Source organism: Prionailurus viverrinus, chromosome C1 (assembly GCF_022837055.1).
Source record: "Prionailurus viverrinus isolate Anna chromosome C1, UM_Priviv_1.0, whole genome shotgun sequence".
In the NCBI taxonomy this organism is placed as follows: domain Eukaryota; kingdom Metazoa; phylum Chordata; class Mammalia; order Carnivora; family Felidae; genus Prionailurus; species Prionailurus viverrinus.
Genome location: NC_062568.1, coordinates 149,129,684 through 149,150,736, shown reverse-complemented (window position 1 = coordinate 149,150,736; position 21,053 = coordinate 149,129,684). Strand labels below are relative to the sequence as shown.

Sequence of the window (21,053 nt, the reverse complement as noted above, 5' to 3'; positions counted from 1 at the left end):
ACCAAGCTCTTGTTGATGAGCTACATGTTTAACCTTGTCCTTTAGTGTTTTCTCTCTACTCATTCTTGATAACAATTCATCTGGCTTGCCTGAGATCTTTAACACAACAGTGCAGCGAGGCTGAATCGTTGTGTTGCTGCTGCCCCCTTAAGGTGGCCAAAGACACTGCATTGCCTGAGCAAGCGGAAGAAAAGTCACTTAATAGATTAGATTAGGAAAAGACTGTGAGATTCCCCAAATCCTTTAGTATTCAGGTTACTGAGTATAGGAATTAAGTTATTAAAACAACTTCATTTAGCATTCTAAAACAGTGAGGGGGTACTCAGTCCAACTACTCCCTTTGTAGAAAGAACTAACGTGAGTTGATAGAACATTCTTTCCTGTAATTCAGCAAATCTCAGAATGTGGTTTTAGAATTCCTGGGAATATCCAATACCCTTTAGGGGCCCATAAAGTTCTTCCTTTTTCAATTATGCATCTGTATGAGGCCATATCTTTATTTTTATTTTTTGAGGCCATATCTTTAATACTTCAATCAAAACAACATGTCACAATAGTTCAAATGCAGAAGAAGGTATGAGAATGTACCTTTTATTAAGCCAGAATTAGAGGTGTGCAAAAAATGTAAAACAATGCCACTCTTACTATTTTTATTCTGAAAAATAGTTACTGTCATAAAATGTGTGTGTTGATATGTAATGGGTTTATTATTTGAAAGGACTCTCTTGGGAAGACTTTGAAGTAACCAGTCCAAAAAAATTGTAAGTTCTTATTTGATGACATTATTAATAAAATTAAGTTACATATATAAATAAAATGTAAGGATTTTTTTAATGTTTATTTTTGAGAGACAGAGCATGAGCAAGAGAGGGGCAGAACGAGAGGGAGACACAGAATCTGAAGCAGGCTCCCAGCTCTGAGCTGTCAGCACAGAGCCCAATATGGGGTTCTGACCTCAACACGAGATTGTGAACTGAGTGGACATCAGATGCTTACCCTCTTAACTGACTGAGCCACCCAGGTGCCCCAAATATAAGGATTTTTTTTTAAGCTACAGTACATCGCAGGAAAGACCTGGAGCCTCTACACTGAACAAAGGATGAGAGTAGAGGGTTTTAATTTTCAATATTTTAAATATCTATAGATAAAATCCATACAGAAGCTCTCTAAGGCTTCTCAATAATAGATCCAGACATTAGTCCTAAACTCAAAAAGTTCTAAAACCACTCCTCTAATTTATAGCCTGTCTTCTACTGGAGGCATTTTTCTTTAACATCAGAAAACTTATTTTTATATGCATTCCTACACTTTCAGATGTTATTTATTTATTTATTTATTTATTTATTTATTTATTTAACGTTTATTTATTTTTGAGACAGAGAGAGACAGAGCATGAATGGGGGAGGGTCAGAGAGAGAGAGAGAGGGAGACACAGAATCTGAAACAGGCTCCAGGCTCTGAGCTGTCAGCACAGAGCCGGAGGCGGGGCTCGAACTCACGGACCGCGAGATCGTGACCTGAGCCGAAGTCGACGCTTAACCGACTGAGCCACCCAGGCGCCCCTCAGATGTTATTTAAATGAATCATTTTCTAACTAAAATTGTTAGCCTTGTTATATCGGTAATTAGCTTTCATCCCATCTACACTGTGAGCTCCATAAAAAGATAGATTTTATTCATCTTTGTATATGTAGTGCCTTACACTGCATCTAGCACATTGCAGAAAGATGTTCAATAACTTTTTAAACAAAAAATATTTTAATGTTTATTTATTATTGAGAAAGAGACAGAGCATGAGCATAGGAGGGGCAGAGAGAGGGGGAGACACAGAATCCGAAGCAGGCTCCAGGGTCCAAGCTGTCAGCACAGAGCCCGGCACAGGGCTCGAACTCATAAACCATGAGATCATGACCTGAGCCGGGGCCAGAAGCTTAACCGACTGAGCCACGCAGGCACCCCAGAAAGATGTTCAATAATTCTTGAGCGAATGAATATTCATTTCAGCTAATTCCATCTTTTCCCATTTATTTGTAATTCTATCACACTCATAACCTCTAAATCTAGGAAATAACATGTGTAAACCACCTACTGTGTGGCCCCATAATAGGGATTCAGTTGTTAGTTTCGGCTCTTCTCCTTCATTCAGTGTAGAGACTCCAAGTCTTTCCTGCGATGTATTGTAGCTTTAAAAAAATCCTTACATTTTATTTGTATATGTAACTTAATTTTATTAATGATTTAATCAACTGAGAATGTACTGATTTTCTTTAAGTAGTTACTTTAAAGTCTTCCCGAGAGAGAATAAAAGGCAAGTGTTATTCTGGGCCTAATTCTGAGGGAACAGGAGGATGTACTCTGTGGTGCCTAGGATGTAGTGATTTCAGCTGAAGTAGGGTTTAAAACATCAGAAAAGTGTCATCACTTATGTGTCATGCTGCACTGGTGTAACAAATAAACAGATTTTGTATTGCTGAGGACAATGGAAAAAGCAGGTGATTTTTGAAGCTTTTTGATGGTTATATAAGAGTACATTAGTCTAATTTTGCAGATGTCTGCAATGTTTTATAATAAAAAGTTAAAGTAGATTAGACTGATATTTCTTAGATGTGTGTGTGTGTGGGGGGGGGGTGTTTAACAATATAAAAAATTTAAAAGTTTAAATGCCAGATACACCTAGAAACCTAAGCACATTTAGAGGTGTCAGAGACTGAAGGAGAGCAAACATTCATGCTTAGTTAGGGCTTAGCGGAGAAAATCACCATTTCTATTATGATTAGTTTGGGAAAGTACTTCATTGGTTAAAAAAAAAAAATGTGGCTTAAGAATTGTCTTGGAAGGGAGCGCCTGGGTGGCTCAGTCAGTTGAGTGTCAGACTCTTGATTTCTGCTTGGGTCATGATCCTGGGGTTGTGGGATTGAACCCTGTGTCGGGCTCCACGCTGAATGTGGAGCCTGCTTGGAATTCTCTCTCTCCCTCTGCCCCTCTCCCCTGCTCTCTTACTCTCAAAAAAAAAAAAAAATCTTGGAAGGGGGTGCCTGGCACCTGACTGTCGGGAGGAGCGTGTGACTCTTGATCTCAGGGTTGTGAGTTTGAGCCCCGCGTTGGGTATAGAAATTTTATCTTGGAGGTGGAAATAGGCTATTGACTAAATTTGTTAGGTGGGAGGTTGAAGGAATGGGAAAAGATAAGGGAAACCAGGTCTGAGGAAGCCTGAGGAAGCCTGCAGAAGACCTACAGACCCAGATGAGAATTTTAATTCTGATCTGTGATGCACTATGCAGGTAATGTTCTCAGAGCTGGAGTGACGGACCAGAGTTAAGGAGCACAGAGGGGCAGGGGATGCAGTAGTTGAGGAGGCAGCCTGGTGAGCCTGATGGAAACACAAAGAATGGCAAACTGTTACCCTATTATAAATCAAAGGAATCATGGCTAGAAGTTACTACAGAACATTTTAAACCTCATTTTACTAATAATGTATACTTAAAATCATTATTCTGATAATATGTATCAGTTAAGAACTTTAAAGAAACCACATTAAAAGAGCTTCCCTGTAGAAACTGAGGTAACTTTATGTACTCACCACACTTGAATTCTAGTACCTCTTGAAAAAATTTGATAATTCAAAAATGTTTATCAGGTTTCTGAGGAAGGGAAAACTGTTAAAGTGAGTACTTTGAATTTTGTAGGGTTTTTTTTATTTATCCATTTTGAAAGAGAGAGAGTAGGTGAGGGGCAGAGAGAGAGAGAATCCCAAGCAGGCCCTGTGTCACCAGCACAGAGCCCGACAGGGGGCTCAAACCCACCAACTGAGATCATGACCTGAGTTAAAGAGTTGAATGCCCAATTGATGGAACCACCCAGGCACCCCTCATTTTGTAGGCTTATTAAAATGACTGATACATGTGAATACTAAATATATGAATACTTTTAGCTACATAATTATATGTAGTTAAAGGAAGGCCTGGGGTCTCTGCTCTAAATAAAACTGCAAATTCCACATGAGTTTTTTAAAAATATTTTTTATTTTTGAAAGAGGGAGAGCGTGTATGCACACGAGAGGGGGAGGGGCAGACGGGGTAGGAGACAGAGGATTTGAAGTGGGCTTTGCGCTGTCAGCACAGAGCCCGATGCAGGGCTTGAACTCATGAATAGTGAGATCATGACTGGAGCTGAAGTCAAATGCTCAACTAACTGAGACACCCCAAATTCCACACAAGTTTATAGGCTAGTAGGGGAAATGTTGACTAATAGCATATAAAAAGCATGAAAGTGGGAGGCAGTAATCAATGAGTCTAAGATTGAGTGGATATTTGGAATATGACAGTATGTTCCCAAAAGATTAATTTGAAAATCTTCTGTAAATGTCCAAGAGCAGATTTTAAAATAAGTACAGACAGTTCATTAAGAAAATAAAAGTTGGGTCAAAGGGATGGGATGTTTTAGACTTCTCAGTTTTGATGATTACTACATGTATATTGAAAATCTTTCCATGATGCCTTTTGGAGTTTATTTTACATTATAATTTCTTATTTATAGGAATTGAGGTAGGCACTGGAAAGGAACCAATCCATGGTAATCTGGGAAAGGAGCATAAAGTCTATCAGATGTGCAGGTCAAAGTCTGGGTGGAATTAAGAGAAGTGCAAAAAGTAGTCTGAGAATAGAAGTCATTATCTTAGGCATCTGACTGGAAGGTTGGGGTATGGTGTATGCTTACTTTCAATTCTGTATCAGATGATTGATGTTAGAACCCCACCTGTGTTTGTAGATAGTAAAGCAGACTGGACCATTAAAAATCCTGTTCCAAGGCTTTTGTTGAGGGTTTTGGCCAAGAGACTATTAACAGCATGAAAATTGGGAGAACGTCTGTCTATTCAATGTTGTATTTCTCAATACTTAGCAGAGTGCCTGGCACGTAGCAGATGCTTAATAAGTATTTGTGTAATAAATAGTGTATTCTATTTATATTGTATTCCATTATTGTATAATGAAAATCATAATGATAGTGATGAGAACAGTAATCTTTAACTGTTTATAAAGTGCTTCACCTTGGACTTGGCAGGATTTACCTATCAGCAAACAATTATTATGTAGGTCTATGCTGGGCAAATGCCATGGGCTATGGATACAGTCGTGCATAAATTACAGTCTCTACTGTCAAAGAGCTCACATTCTAGTAGAAGAGGTATTCAAGAAAGTTCATTACCATACATTGTGGTAAATGATACAGTCAATGTAAGTATGGAGGTGATATGGAAACACACATAGGAGAAGCACGTAATCCAGTCTTGTGGAGTCGAGGAAAACTTCCTGGAGAAAAGTGACTAAGTACTAAAGGATGAGTAGGAGTTAGCTAAGAGGTAAGGGAATGGGCAGAACATTAAGCCAAGGGAGGTAGCTGTGCAAAGGCTTGAGGTGTGTCAATATTTCAGTGTGAGTGATAGGGTGGGAGGAAGGTGTGACAGAGATGAAGCTAATGAGGCAATTTAAAGGGCCAAAGTGTATCACTGAAGGAAAAGTTTAGAGTAAGAAGAAAAGGGCAAAGACTGAAACATGGGCAAACAACACCGAAGAGGTGGAGAGAGGCAGAGAAGTCCTCAGAGGAGACAGAAGGAATGGTTAGAGACACGAAAGAACAGGGAGAGAATGGTGTCATGGAGCTGAGTGAAAAGGATTTCAGAATGAAGGAGTGGCTGAGAATGTCAGGTGTAGTAGTGACATTCTGAAGGAGAGAACTGTACATTTTATGGGCAATATAATGAGAAATATAATGAGAAAATGAGAAAAGCATTATTCCTATTTTATATATATTATATATATCAACTTCAGTTTATATACAACTGTATATAATAATTATATAATATATAATAATTATATAATTAATAATTATATTTTATAGAATAATATATAACTTATATGTTATATATAACATCTATAATTATAACTTACATAAATATATAAAAACTTATAAATATAACTTATATAATTATATAATTTATATATAATATGTACATATTATATATATAGTTTTATATAAACTGAAATTGAGAGAAGTAAACTGGTTTGCCCAAGACCATACATCTAATAAACAACCCAAACAGAAACCCTAGTAGAAGTTTTCTGGTTCTAACTCCAGTCTTCCTCCATCATCACAGTCTTCTTAATGTGCTTAGAAAATCAACAATTAACTGAGAAGTTGTCATCAGAATATATTTATAATCCTGAATATTTTGCTACAAAATCCTTAAACAACAAAAGCTCTAGTAGAATATTTTGGAAGACTTCAAAATATATTTGTATTACCCTTTTATTAAATGTAAAAATACACAGGTTTGCAAATTTTTGTATGAGAGAGGGTTTATGAAAAATTATGACAAGATTGAATTTGTATATGTAACTTTAAAAACTGAAGTGTAGGGGCGCCTGGGTGGCGCAGTCGGTTAAGCGTCCGACTTCAGCCAGGTCACGATCTTGCGGTCCGTGAGTTCGAGCCCCGCGTCGGGCTCTGGGCTGATGGCTCAGAGCCTGGAGCCTGTTTCCGATTCTGTGTCTCCTTCTCTCTCTGCCCCTCCCCTGTTCATGCTCTGTCTCTCTCTGTCCCAAAAATAAATAAAAACGTTGAAAAAAAAAATTTTAAAAACTGAAGTGTAAATAACATACAGTGTTATTTTAGTTTCAGGTATACAACATACTGATTCAACAATTCTATTCATTACTCAGTGCTTGCCATGATAAGTGTAGTCACCATCTGTCACCATACAATGTTATACGGTATTATTTATTATATTCCCTATGCATTGCTTTTTGTCTCTGTGACTTAGTTATTTTATAACTGGGAGTTTGTACTTCTCAATTCCCTTTATGTATTTGGCCCATCCTTCCATCCGCCTTCCCTCTGGCAACCACTGGTTCTCTCCTTTTAAGAGTTTATTGGAGGGGCGCCTGGGTGTCTCGGTTGAGCATCCGACTTCGGCTCAGGTCATGACCTCACAGTTCCTGAGTTCGAGCCCCGCGTTGGGCTCTGTGCTGACAGCTCAGAGCCTGGAGCCTGCTTCGGATTCTGTGTCTTCCTCTTTCTCTGCCCCTAACCCACTCGCATTCTGTCTCTGTCTCTCTCAAAAATAAATAAACATTAAAAAAAAATAAAAGTTTATTGGATTTGTGTCCTTACTCTCTTGTTTTTTAGGTTCTACATATAAATGAAATCATAAGCTATTTGTCTTTCTCTGACTTATTTCACTTAGTATAATATCCTGTAAACTCATCCATGTTGTTGCGGATGGCAAGATGTCATTCTTTATGTTTGAGCAATATTGTGTGTGTGTGTGTGTGTGTGTGTGTGTGTGTGTATCTTCACATCTTGATCCATTCATCCATTGATGAATACTTAGGCTGCTTCCATATCTTGGCTATTGTAAATAATGATGCAATAAACATAGGGGTGCATATGTCATTTTGAATTAGTGTTTTTGTTTTCTTTGGATTAAATACCCAGTAGTGGAGTTACTAGTTCATATGGCAATTCTGTTTTTAACTTCTCTGAGGAACCTCCATACCATTTTTCCACAGTGGCTGCACCAATTTCCAATTCCACCAACAGTGTATTAGGGTTCTGTTTTCTCTACTTCCCTGTCAACACTTGTTTGTTTTTTTGTTTTTTTTTTGTCCTTTTAATACTTAGTCATTCTGACTGGTGTGAGGGTATATCTCACTGTGGTTTTGATTTGTATTTCCCTGATGATTAGTGATGTTGAACATCTTTTCATATGTCTGTTGACCCTCTGTACATCTTCTTTGAAAAAAAAGTCTATTTGGGTCTTCTGCCCATCTTTCAATTGGATTGTTTTTGTTTTGTTTGGTGTTGTAGAAATTCTTTATATATTTTGAATTTTTTTATTACGTTTCTTTATTTTTGAGAGGCAGAGAGAGACAGAGCATGACTGGGGGAGGGGCAGAGAGAGAGGGAGACACAGAATCCGAAGCAGGCTCCAGGCTCTGAACTGTCAGCACAGAGCCCAACGTGGGGCTCGAACTCACGGACTGTGAAATCAAGACCTGAGCCAAAGTCGGACACTTAACTGACTGAGCCACCCAGGTGCCCCGAGATAATTGGTTTTAATAAGACATTACAATCAATGACTGTGGAACAGAGTTCTTTCTTGTGAAGTCAATAAACCTAACATAGTCAAATTCATACCTTTAACTTTAGCACAGAAAGACAACTGAGTTAGCAATTGGAATGTAATATTGTTTCTACCAGGAATTAAAAAAATTCCTTTAAAAAATTATAAAGGAATCCAATAGATAATTTGCCTGCTTGATTTTGAATTTTTTCTCTGAATTTTTTTCATATCTCTATAAAACTAGAAATATGAGTCCTATTGGTTTGTAACCTACATCTTAAAAGACAATTCTATAAGACAAAAAGCTAACAAACTTAGTTTGCTACAACTTTTTTATCCTCAAAATGCAGAACAGAGCAAACTCAGCAAAAGATTGTCTGCTCATATTTTAATTTAAAAAGTTAAAGTTAGTACTATTCAAATTTTCACAGACTTTCAGAATGAGAGCTCAGAGTACTGAAATGACATTTAAAAAACGATTTTAACTGGTTTTACTCATATTAAATTTAAAAATTAAACTTATTTTATTCTGAATCTATAAATAAGTCAAGATATAATTTGAAGATTTAAAAAAAAAATTAGATGAAGAAGCTAGCTGAGTCATTTATTCTCCAGGACTACTCTTGACAGGGTAATTTTTCACTGTCACCAAACGACAGAATTTTCTTTCATTTTGCCACAAAAAAAGGCTCCTTCAAGTTCCCTCTGGCCAATTAATCCAGCTAAATTTATCAATTTATGTGAGATTGCTCAAAGTTTCCTCATACCCTTTGGTATTAATTACTCTTTTAGATTACACAAATAATATATTAATGTATGCTAATTGGCAGGGAAATGTACGTTTTTACTGAAGAGGATAAAAAGGATAGGGAGACCATGAGTGATGAAATCAATCAAAATTTTTGATACCTACTAATGTTAGGTATTGTTCTAGAGTTTTTTACATATGTTATCTAATCCTAACCAGGAAGCACAGAATTGAAATTTGGATTTAGATCTGATTATCAAATTGTTGTAATCAAAGTATGAGGTGATAAAGGCTTGTATTATGAGGACAATGGAAATAGTCAAGTAATATATAAGAACAAATTTGAAAGAAACAATCACAAATCTTGACAGTCTATCATAATTTAGGAGATCTAAAAGAAGAATGAACCAGAAATAACTCTAAGGTTTGAGAAGCTATGAGAATGAAGGATAAGTTCTCTTGGTTATACAAGAAGAAATATCTAATAGGTAACTCTAGATATGATAGAGTGACTTAGGTAAGAGATCAAGACTAGAACTACTGGTTAGTTTTATCTCAGGCACATAGAATTAGATTACTCACAAACCTTGGTAATGACAGATAGTCACGTACTGCCTGCTTTTATTAGGAAAGTACTGTTAATAATGTAATAAGCACCCACAGACCCACTGAACAACAAAAGTTAGGACCTTGTTAATAATTACATGGAATCACATCCCATCTACCTTCATCATATTGTCTTCTCCCAGAGACAAAACTTTAGTCCCCAAATGGCTTCACTGGAAAGTTCTTGCAAACATTTAAGGAAAAAATTATATAGGGGCACTTGGTGGCTTAGTTGGTTAAGTGTGTGACACTTAATTTCAGCTCAGGTCATGATCTCAGTTCATGAGATTGAGCCCCTCATTGGGCTCCGCACTGATAGCATGGAGCCTGCTTGGGATTCTCTCTCTCTCTCTTTCTCTCTCTCTCTCTCTCTTTCTCTTTCTTTCTCTGATACTCCCCCACTCACATTCTCTTTCTCTCAAACATAAATAAACATTAAAAAAAAAAGAAAAAATGATATCAGTTCTACATGAGATCTTACAGAAAATTAAGACAAAATAATTCCCAACTCATTCTATGAGAGCAGTATTATTATTAACAAAAGCAGATGTTACAAAAAAATAAAACTACACACCAATATTGTCCCATGAACATGGATGGAAAACTTCTTAACAAAATTTTACCAAATTGAATTTATCAGTATGTTAAAAGGATAATGCATCATGACCAAATGCAGTTTCTCCTAGGAATGTAAAGTTGATTTAACATTTGAAAATAAATTAACGTAGCTTACTATAACGAAAATGAAACATAAGATTATCTCAATAGATACAGAAAAGACATTTTATTAAATCCAACATCCATTCCTAAAATTACTCTAGCACAATAAGAATAGAAAGGAACTTAATCTCATACAGGGCATCTAAGAAAAATCTGTAGCTAAAATCATTTAATGGTGAAAGACTAAACATTTTTCCCCTAAGGTCAGGAACAAGGCAGATATGTCTGCTCTCCCTACTTCTATTTGACTTTGGTTCTATCCAGAACCTTCAGGCCAAAAAAAGAAATAAAAGACATACAGGTTATAAGGGAAAAAGTTGAAATGCGTTCATAGATGATATAGTCATCTATGTAGAAAATCAATTGGAATCTATAAAAACAACCCAATGGAACTAATAAGTTACTTTGGCCAGGTAGCAGGATAGAAGATGAGAATACAAAAATAAATTATATTTCTATATACCAGTAACAAATGATCATCAATTGAAATCTAAAAAATAACATCATTTACAATAGCATCAACAAATACAGAAGTATTTACAGATTTATATGTGAATACAAAGGACCTAGAATAGTCAAAACAAGTTTGAAAAGGAACAAAGTTGGGGTTACACTAATTTTTTCAAGGCTCATGATAAAGTACACTAATCAAGAATATGACACGGTGACTGGAGTTAAAAAAAATACTGTGGTATTGGCATCAGGAGAGAGAGACTGATGTAACAGAATGGAGGGTCCAGAAATAGACCCACCATAGTCAATTGATTTTTGACAAAAATGCAAAAGCATTTCATCAGAGAGATATGTCTTCTTTAATAAGTGGTCCTGGAAAAATTGTTTATCTGCAAAAAAGTGAACTTTTGCCATATACAAAAATCAACCCAAAATGGATAAAAGACCTAAATGCAAAACCTAAAACTATAAACCTCTTAGAAGTAAATATGGGATAAGTTCTTTGTGATTGTGGGTTAAGCCAGTACAACACCAAAAGCACACACTATAAAAGAAAAAGATGACAAAATAGATTTTATCAAAATGAAGTTTCTGCTCTTCAAAAGACATTGTTAGGAAAATGAAAAGACAAGCCAAAGACTGGGAGAATATCTTTTCAAATCATACATCTGATATAGGTCTTGTATCCAGAATATGTAAAGTACTTTCAAAAGTTAATGGAAAATAAATAACCCAGTAACAAAATGGGCAAAAGATTTGAACAGATACTTCTACCAAAGAATATTTGTAGGTAGAAAAGAAACATGAAAAGATGTTCAATAGCATTAATTATTAGGGAAATGTAAATTAAAACCATAACGTGATGTCACTACACACCTTTAGAATGTCTAAAAGTTAGAAGACCCATACCAAGTGCTGGTGAGGCTATAGAGAAAGTATAACTCTCATATACTGTTGGTGTGAAGACAAAATGGTACAATCACTTAGAAAACAGTTTGTCAGTTTCTTAAAAAGTTAAACATACATCTACCATAAGGTCTAGCCATTATACTTTATTTACTCAAAAAAGTATATGTTCATACAAAAGTTTACACATAAATATTCATAACAGCTTCATTGTAATAGTAACTGCAAACAGCCCAATGTCCAGCAACAAATGAATGGTGGTATATTCAACAAACTGTGGTATTCAACCAATTCAATAGATTGTGGTATATTCATACAATGGAATAATATTTAGTACTAAAAAGGAATGAACTATTGATGATCCAACTATTGATGGATGAATCTCAAAATACGCTGGATAAAGGGGCCTGATAAAATGGTACATACTGATTCCATTTATAGAAAATTGAATCTTTGGTGACCAAAAATATACCTGCCTGGGGATGTGGGTGGGAGAAGCAAGAAAAGGGGGGAGTTAAGGGATCTGAGAAAACTTTTGGGGGTAATGTTTATATTATCTTGGTTGTGGTGATGGTGTCACAGGTACATACATATGTGAACTTATCAAACTGTGCACTTTAAAAAAATTTTTCTTTTAAGTTTATTTTGAGAGAGACAGAGACAGCATGAGTGGGGGAAGGGCAGAGAGAGAGGGAGACAGAGAAGCCCAAGCTGGCTCTGTGCTGTCAGTGCAGAGTCTGATGTGGGGCTCAATCCCACAAACCATGAGATCATGGCCTGAGCCGAAACCAACTGACCCACCCAGGCACCCCCAAACTGTGCACTTTTTTTTTTTTTAACGCTTATTTATTTTTGAGACAGGGAGAGACAGCATGAACGGGGGAGGGTCAGAGAGAGAGGGAGACACAGAATCTGAAACAGGCTCCAGGCTCTGAGGTGTCAGCACAGAGCCGGACGCAGGGCTCGAACTCACAGACCGCAAGATCAGGACCTGAGCTGAAGTCAGCCGCTTAACCGACTGAGCCACCCAGGCGCCCCTGCTCTTTTTAAAAGCGTAGTTTTTTTGTATGTCAGTGATACCGTAGTAAAGCTATTAAAATTTTTTTAAAGCCAATAGATAAAATTCTAAAAGTTACTCAAATAGTTCATAAGTAGTCAGGGAAAGAGTAATAGAGGAAGAAAAAAAGGGGCGAACAAGAAACAAATAGTAAAATGGTAGTCTTGGGGCGCCTGGGTGGCTCAGTCGGTTGAGCGTCCGACTTCGCTCAGGTCACGATCTCACGGTCCGTGAGTTCGAGCCCCGCATCAGGCTATGTGCCGACAGCTCAGAGCCTGGAGCCTGCTTCGGATTCTGTGTCTCCCTCTCTCTGCCCCTCCCCTGCTCTCTCTCAAAAATAAACATTAAAAAAATTTTTTTTTAAATCAGAATTGATTTTTCAAAACAAGGTCCAATTATATGCTGTGTCCAAGAGATGCAGTGTACATATAAAATAATAAGTTGAAAGTAAATAGCTAGAAAATTATATACATCATACAGACTAAACTTAAGAAAGTTGGTGCAGCTATTTTAATATTAGATAAGTTCAAGACAATGAGATAAAAAGGAAATTTCGTACTGATGAGTCAATTCAAAAAGATGTTATAATCATAATGCATATGCACTTAAGAGGTTGAAATTACACGAAAAAAATGACATAATTAAAGGAAGAATCCTTTATTAGACAATCCCACATACCTGAAGACTGATAGAATAACTGGGCCACCAAAAGAAAAAGACACAGAAGATCTCAATAACACGATAAACCACCTTGACCTAGTTGATACTTACAGAGTAATACACCCAGTAACTGTCAAACACAAATTCTTTGCAAGTACACTTGATACATTCACCAAGCTATTCTGGGCCATAAATTTACAAGGATCTTTTAATACCATGCACCTTGTACCCTCTTTTACCCTGAATCTTGGGCAAAGGAGCTGAAGGTTACCACAATTTATTACTGGCCTGGATTGTGTCAGTATTTTTTGAGGAGCAATTAACATGCTGTTTCTGTTTACAAAAATACATAGAATATGAAAAATTAAGTCATTAAAAATTCTTATACAACACTAATGTATTTTTTCAGGTGCAAAAATATACAAAGCTCCATAATCACCCTGAGACCACATAGAGCAAACATGAATGATATTTCCCAAAAGGCTGAGGTAAGTCTCAAACCTTTAAAAAAAAAAAAAAAAAAAAAGGGTGGGGGAAAACAGGATTGACTGTAGAACTGCTTAAAGGGCAGTTGCTTTGTGGAAAGGTCATATCCAGACGTTCATAATGACATAGTGTCAAGATATAAAATGTAAGAGCTAAAATTCACAGGCCGGTCTTGGGCCCAGTATTTTCATTTGGATTCTAATCTTGGAAGCATAATTATTAAATCTGTAAATGATAGTGAAATGCAAGTGATGGCTAACATCTTGAATAGAATTTTAATACCTTGATAAATCTTAGAAGTTATTTTTTAGTATTAAAAAAAAAACACCCAGATTTGACATATACTCTTAGGAGAAAGCAATAAAATCACTCTCGGGTAAAGCTCTGTCCTAGCTACTTCTCCCAACAGCTGCAGTAAAATTTCTCTTAGTCTTTTTCTGGTTCTTGGCTGTAGTTTCTGAGAGTTGTAGTAAGAAGAGCTCAGTTGCTGACACCCCAACATTATGAAGTTTAAAAAACCTTAAATGGCCAATGGCACCATAAGAAAATAATAGAGGGGGTGGGTATGCCACAGATTAATAAGTAACTTGTCATTATTACTAGGATAATGGGTTTGGTGTTCTGAGGCACTGATGTTTTATTTACTGAAACGTCTTCCGGTGATCAGCTTAATTTTCAAAATGATGAAAATAATTTGCGCTCCTGGTTTTAGAGTGGAGGGAAATCTTTTCTCCAGTCTTTTACTAGACCCCTCCTTTTCCAGGGGAATCTCTTTTGCCATCCTAGAGCTCAGCCTACTTGGAGTGATACAGCCTTTTTACACATTTTTAATGTTGGTTTACAGAAGTTCTAGATGGACAGTACAGCAGTAGTAACAGCATACAAATCACTGCTTTGTACAAAGAACCTGGAGCACATGGGTACTAAAGGGCTGCCCTTCAGTTTTACTTCTATTTGATATGGAAACAAGCAAGAGCATTGACATATGAATGAGGCTATAAACTTTAAAGCCTGAACTTTTGCTTTATTTTCACCTTCACCTAATTTATTGAAACGAGTCCTGGTGTCTTTTAAGTAAGAGATGTAAAATCTGAATCTTTAATAATGGTGTGGGAAAATAAAGTACAGGTTGTTTTAAATTAGAATCCAGTATTCAGTTTTTATATTTTGCTAGCGTTCGCACCTACAAAGTGGAACTCCTTTATATTAATGAAGTTTTTACTCTGTTTTCTGTAATTTCATTTTTCATAATTAGACTTTAGAAAGTAATCAGATTCTGATTGTATAAATATTTCAAATTCATTTGTTTTCTGTTTCAGTATTTCTTATATTGCTTATGCTGATCTATCTTTACCTGATTTCTTCCTATCTTATTTTTTTTATAACTTTCTTCTCTTTATTTTCTTCTAACGAAGATTCTGCTTTCTTCATCTAAACCTGTCCCAAAAACCTATGTGCCAAAACTTGGCAAGGGTGATGTAAAGGATAAGTTTGAAGCCATGCAGAGAGCCAGGGAAGAAAGAAATCAAAGGAGATCTAGAGATGAAAAGCAAAGAAGAAAAGAACAATATATTAGAGAGAGAGAATGGAACAGGAGAAAGCAGGAGGTTATTTTATTTTATTTTATTCTTGTGCAAAATTCATTTTCATCTTTTTAATTTATGCTTTATTCACATTAACCATATTTTATATTAAATATAACTAAAACAATTTTCTGTATTTGTCAGTTAATTTCAAACTTTGCATATAATATAGTCTAAATTTTTGACATGCTCCTATTAATTTATTTAACCATTTAGATTAAAGAAATGCTTGCTTCTGATGATGAGGAAGAGGCATCTTCTAAAGTAGAAAAGGCTTATGTCCCAAAGCTAACAGGTAAGAAACTTGAGGGGTAAATTGCAAATGAAATTGCAAAAACAGAAATGTAGCAAATATCAAACATGTTTTGTATATTCTTAGGAACTGTTAAAGGTAGATTTGCTGAAATGGAGAAACAAAGACAAGAAGAACAAAGAAAGAGGACAGAGGAGGAACGAAGACGCAGAATTGAGCAGGATATGTTAGAGAAGAGGAAGATACAACGTGAATTAGCAAAAAGGGCTGAGCAGGTATACACTAAATATTAAATTGGTATTTCTTCAGAAACTAATGGTACAAAATAAAACAATCAGTACATTGCCTAATTAAAATATTTTAATATAACAAACTTATTAAATAGCAGCTAACTTGAAAACAAGATCTTAAACACAAATATTTAATATCAGATAAATATATCACATGCCTAGAAGGATTAAGGGCAGAATATACTTACCTTAAGGTTGAATGCTAGGATAACTTTTGTTATGCACCAACTTGTCATTTAGTCCATATTCCTTACACTATCCACATTTCTTGTTTTTCCTGACATGTTAGAGGACTTTACAAAGATATAAGGCAGTGTCACATAAACTATCTACAGTATGCTGGTCTTTCAGTAGCAATCAATAAATAGTTGTTGGTTACTATTACACACTAAGGCATAATTAGGATATCTTCCTACCCAAGAATTTGAAACAAATCACATTTTATTTAATAATGGTATTATTAGCTAGCTTATTAACTTTTTTTTTTTTTTTTTTTAAGTTGGGGATGGTAGTAGAAGAGGGGAGAAATGTGTGACAGCCATTTCTTTCATATAGCCATTACTGATGCCCATAGCCACAGGGGACAAATTAGAGGGGAGAAAAAAAAATTGTTACTATGATCTTATATAGTCTCTTAATGAATTTAGAATTCCCACATATTTTAGCTCAGAGCATGAGAACTTAGAGGCTAGTAAGTATTTTTAAAATACTCAAGAATATGATCTAATTTCCAGAAAAAGCTAATGTCTCGGGGCGCCTGGGTGGCGCAGTCGGTTAAGCGTCCAACTTCAGCCAGGTCATGATCTCGCGGTCCGTGGGTTCGAGCCCCGCGTCGGGCTCTGGGCTGATGGCTCAGAGCCTGGAGCCTGTTTCCGATTCTGTGTCTCCCTCTCTCTCTGCCCCTCCCCCGTTCATGCTCTGTCTCTCTCTGTCCCAAAAATAAATAAAACGTTGAAAAAAAAAAAAAAGAAAAAGAAAAAGCTAATGTCTCAAAGTGATTAATGATTATAATGACATAGAAACTTAATCAATAGTCATACTTTTATTAAGTAAAGAATTGATCAGCTCACAAAAATTAATGCACTGATACTTGTTTTACATTATAAATTATGCCTAGTCATAGACTTGATGACCGTTATATTGTTTATGAACTTAACCTAGTCTACATTATAAGATCAAAAGAGATGATCAGTGTATTGAGTTTAATGAGATGGCATTTATCTTAGAGTTGTTAATAATATTATATGAGTTAATAAATGCAAAGCACTTAGAACAGTGCCTGGTACACGTAAGTAGACTATAAATGTTTCACCTAAGTGTCATGAAACCATTTTAGCTCCTCTTTCTTCTCTCATCAATATGTTAACAAATATATTAACATAGTCTTCATAACTACAAAACTATTTTTATTGTGAAATTGGACTTGGCTCTTTTTTGTCTACTCTTTAAGTGCTTTAAATCTGTTTGCTATGCTCCTTCCAGTTTCCTACCTTTCTAAAAAGAAAAATGACAAAGAAGGCAAAGCATATGCCATGTTTGCATGTCAAAAAAATGTATTTACCCAGACTTTGCAAATAGACACTTCTGTGGCACAAATAACCACTTGTATAGTGGCAAATAATGACATAATGCCAGATGAATTATAGAAAAGAATTGGAATTTCCTATATTTTATTACTTTGTACATCTTTATCTAAAGAAAGGATGGTATGTACTTTACCTCCGACATCTCCAGTCATCAAAGATGAGAATTCATTTTGCAGTGTAAGTTCACCCAGGAATATAAATATAAGTGAGTATTATAGATTATGCATTGTCAAATATAAAATATGTCAGTATATGTAGTTATATTTACAATATAAATTATAAAATATGGTAATAAAATATGTAATTAAAATATATGGTGTTTGGCAGCAAGTACTGTACATGGGTTTAGTCTACTTATGTTAAGTCTTATCAACTTTTTCAAAAAAGCACTGATTACTCACTAGACTTTAAGACCCACTACAACCCCAAGAACTGAATATACAGTGGTTTCTCAAAGAAAAATGACGTGTATGTTGAAGGAGGTATGTTTGAATATGATGAAGACATGGGATACTCAGAGAGGGAGACAAAGTATCATGAAAAAGAACCACTTCTTTTAGTAACTCCAGAAACTACATGGCAGGGTGCCGTAGAATCCTGATTAATGAAAATTTTGATCCATTACATTATTTGAGAATACGTAGGTAGAGCAAAATAAACTATTAATAGTAATTTTATCTTTCAAATATGGAAAGTCCAATTTTAAAAATTAAGTACATTTTCTGCTCAAATCTAATAAAAGTGAATCTGTCTTTGAATATAAGAAGTATGACATAGGTAATCAAGAAAAAATTGTTTTTGTTTTTTAGTAGGCTCCACACTCAGTGTGGAGCCCAATACAGGGCTTGAACTAACAACTTTGAGATCAAAACCTGATCTGAGATCGAGTCAGATGCTTAACCAACTGAGCCTCCCAGGTGCCCCAAGAAAAGTCTTAATGTTGGGGCACCTGGCTGGCTCAGTTGGTGGAGCATGAGACTCTTGATCTTGAGGTTGTGAGTTCAAGGCCCACTTTGGGGGTAGAGTTTACTAAGGAAAAAAAGTCTTAATGTTAATTTGAAAAATCCACTTGTACAAGTCCATATTCAAGACTGCTTTAGAAGGGATTCTTGAGTCAGGAGAACTACCAGATTCTAGGATCTTATGATGAATTAAAAATGAGTATACTTTGTATACTGGATGTTAGAACCAAAGACCAGTAAAATTTGGGGGAGAATCTTAAATTTTTTTTTCTTTGTTTTGAGAGAGAGAGAGAGACGGAGAGCACATACACAGGGGAGGGGCAGATAAAGAGGGGCAGAGGATCTGAAGCAGGCCTTGTGCTGACAGCAGAGAGCCCTATGTGAGGCTTGAACTCATGACCTGAGCCGAAGTCAGATGCTTAACTGACTGAGCCACCCAGGTACCCCTTAATTTAGTATAATCTGGTTATCTTTGAGGATATCCTGATGGGCAAGGTTAACATCTATCAATTTAGAAAAAGAGAAATTGTTGATAGGGGACTGTGATGTTGAAAATAAAGGGAGTGGTGCCTGGGTGGCTCAGGCGGTTAAGTGTCTGACTCTTGGTTTTTGGCTCAGGTTATGATCTCACGGTTCATGAGTTTGAGCCCTGCATCCAGCTCTGTGCTGATGGTGCAGAGCCTACTTGGGATCCTCTCTCTCTGCCCCTCTTCTACTTGTGCTCTCTCGCGTGCACGCTCTCACTCTCAAAAAAATAAATAAAACTTAAAAAAAGGAAAAGAAGGGAGAAAAGGAAGTTGCTTTGGGAAGGAGCAAAAGGAGTTTCCTTTTCATAATCAAAAGAAATAGTTGGGAAGCAGCTCTTCAATGGTAGCTTCTGACAGCAAACACTATAACAAAACTGCATATCTCAGTTCTCTGTGAATGTACTGACACCATGGCCACTTAGACAAATTCATCTTTTCCTTTGCTGAAACCCAATGGAAAAAAAATCCTGTCTCCTGTTAAAGTTTTGGTAATGGCTTAAAATGAGCAAAGAAGAAAGCATACAAAAACAAAACAAAGAAAAGCCACTCCAAATATAATTTATTATTTTACCATAAGCTAATAAAAATCTGAGAACGTTCTAGTAAAAGAAATTTGGGGTTAAGGAATTTAGAATTTGGGGCACCTTGGGTGGCTCGGTTGGTTAAGGGTCTGACTATTGATTTCGGCTCAGGTCATGATCTAATGTTTTGTGGGTTCCAGCCCCGTGTTGGGCTCTGTGCTGATGGTGTGGAGCCTGCTTGGGATTCTCTCTCTCCCTCTCTCAAAATAAATAAGCTTAAAAAAAATTAGAATTTACCTTCCCTGTACTCTCAATGTCTGGTTTCTTACCATATCTCTTAGAACTTTTTATTGAGAGACAAATGTGATTTGTGAAGGAATTGTTAGCCTTCCTTTGAAGGGAAATAGTTTTTTAAGTTTGTTTATTTTTAAGTAATCTCTACACCCAGTGTGGGGCTCAAACTCATGACCCTGAGATCGAGTCACATGCTCTTCCAACAGAGCCAGCCAGGCACCCCTGAAGGGAAAGAAATTTGTAATTATTTTATGTATATATATATAAACATATTTATAAATATATATAAGTATATATATTATTATTATTATAAGTTTTTCTTTTTTTTTAAAAAATTTTTTTTTTTTTTTTTCAACGTTTATTTATTTTTGGGACAGAGAGAGACAGAGCATGAACGGGGGAGGGGCAGAGAGAGAGGGAGACACAGAATCGGAAACAGGCTCCAGGCTCTGAGCCATCAGCCCAGAGCCCGACGCGGGGCTCGAACTCCCAGACCGCGAGATCGTGACCTGGCTGAAGTCGGACGCTTAACCGACTGCGCCACCCAGGCGCCCCTATAAGTTTTTCTTAGACGGGTGCCTGGGTGACTCAGTCGGTTGAGCTTCCGACTGTGGCTCAGGTCATGATCTCATGGTTCGTGGGTTAGAGCTCCGCATTGGGCTCTGTGCTGACAGCTCAGAACCTGGAGTCTGCTTTGGATTCTGTGTCTCCCTCTCGCTCTGCCCCTCCCCTACTTGTGCTCTGTCTCTGTCTCTCTCAAAAATAAATAAACATTAAAAACAATTTTTTTAATAAAATAAATTTTTTTTCTTAGCTAATGTTTTTAAAAAGCAGGATTTTTTTCATCATTCAATAACTTTCACCATTTACACAGTAAGTCCCAAAGCATAGTAAGTCACAGTAAGTAAGTCTGCAAAACAAATTATTCCAAGCAAAACTTAATACCAATATTAAAATATAAAATAGATATGTTATTATATAAAATAGATATTTATATAAAATAATTTATATAAAATATAAAAATATAAAATATATTTATATAAAATATTTTATTTATATAAAATAATTTATATAAAATATTTATATGAAATAGATAAATTATTTCTTTGGAATTTATTTTTCAAAAAATTTGGTATCTTAATAAAATGTATTAATTCTCCTGTGACAGAGAATATAGAAAAGGGAAATGGAATGATGAATAGGGTCTTAGCCAGAATTCTCTTAGACTGTATAAGGAACAAACTACTTCCAGACTCTTTCACTGATGTTAAAAATAATAA

General features: G+C 36.0%; 1 protein-coding gene across 3 annotated transcripts in view; it reads left to right on the top strand.

Moving 5' to 3' along the window:
* The window catches only part of NEXN (nexilin F-actin binding protein), a 48,735-nt gene that overhangs the window by 7,998 nt on the left and 19,684 nt on the right, over window positions 1–21,053 (top strand). For all 3 annotated transcript variants that reach the window (XM_047869733.1, XM_047869731.1, XM_047869732.1), the window contains exons 2-4: window positions 13,681–13,759; window positions 15,557–15,635; window positions 15,720–15,868. In XM_047869733.1, coding sequence (XP_047725689.1) covers window positions 13,733–13,759; window positions 15,557–15,635; window positions 15,720–15,868 — 255 coding nt within the window. In that variant the 5' untranslated portion in view covers window positions 13,681–13,732. The remainder of the gene's footprint in view (window positions 1–13,680; window positions 13,760–15,556; window positions 15,636–15,719; window positions 15,869–21,053) is intronic.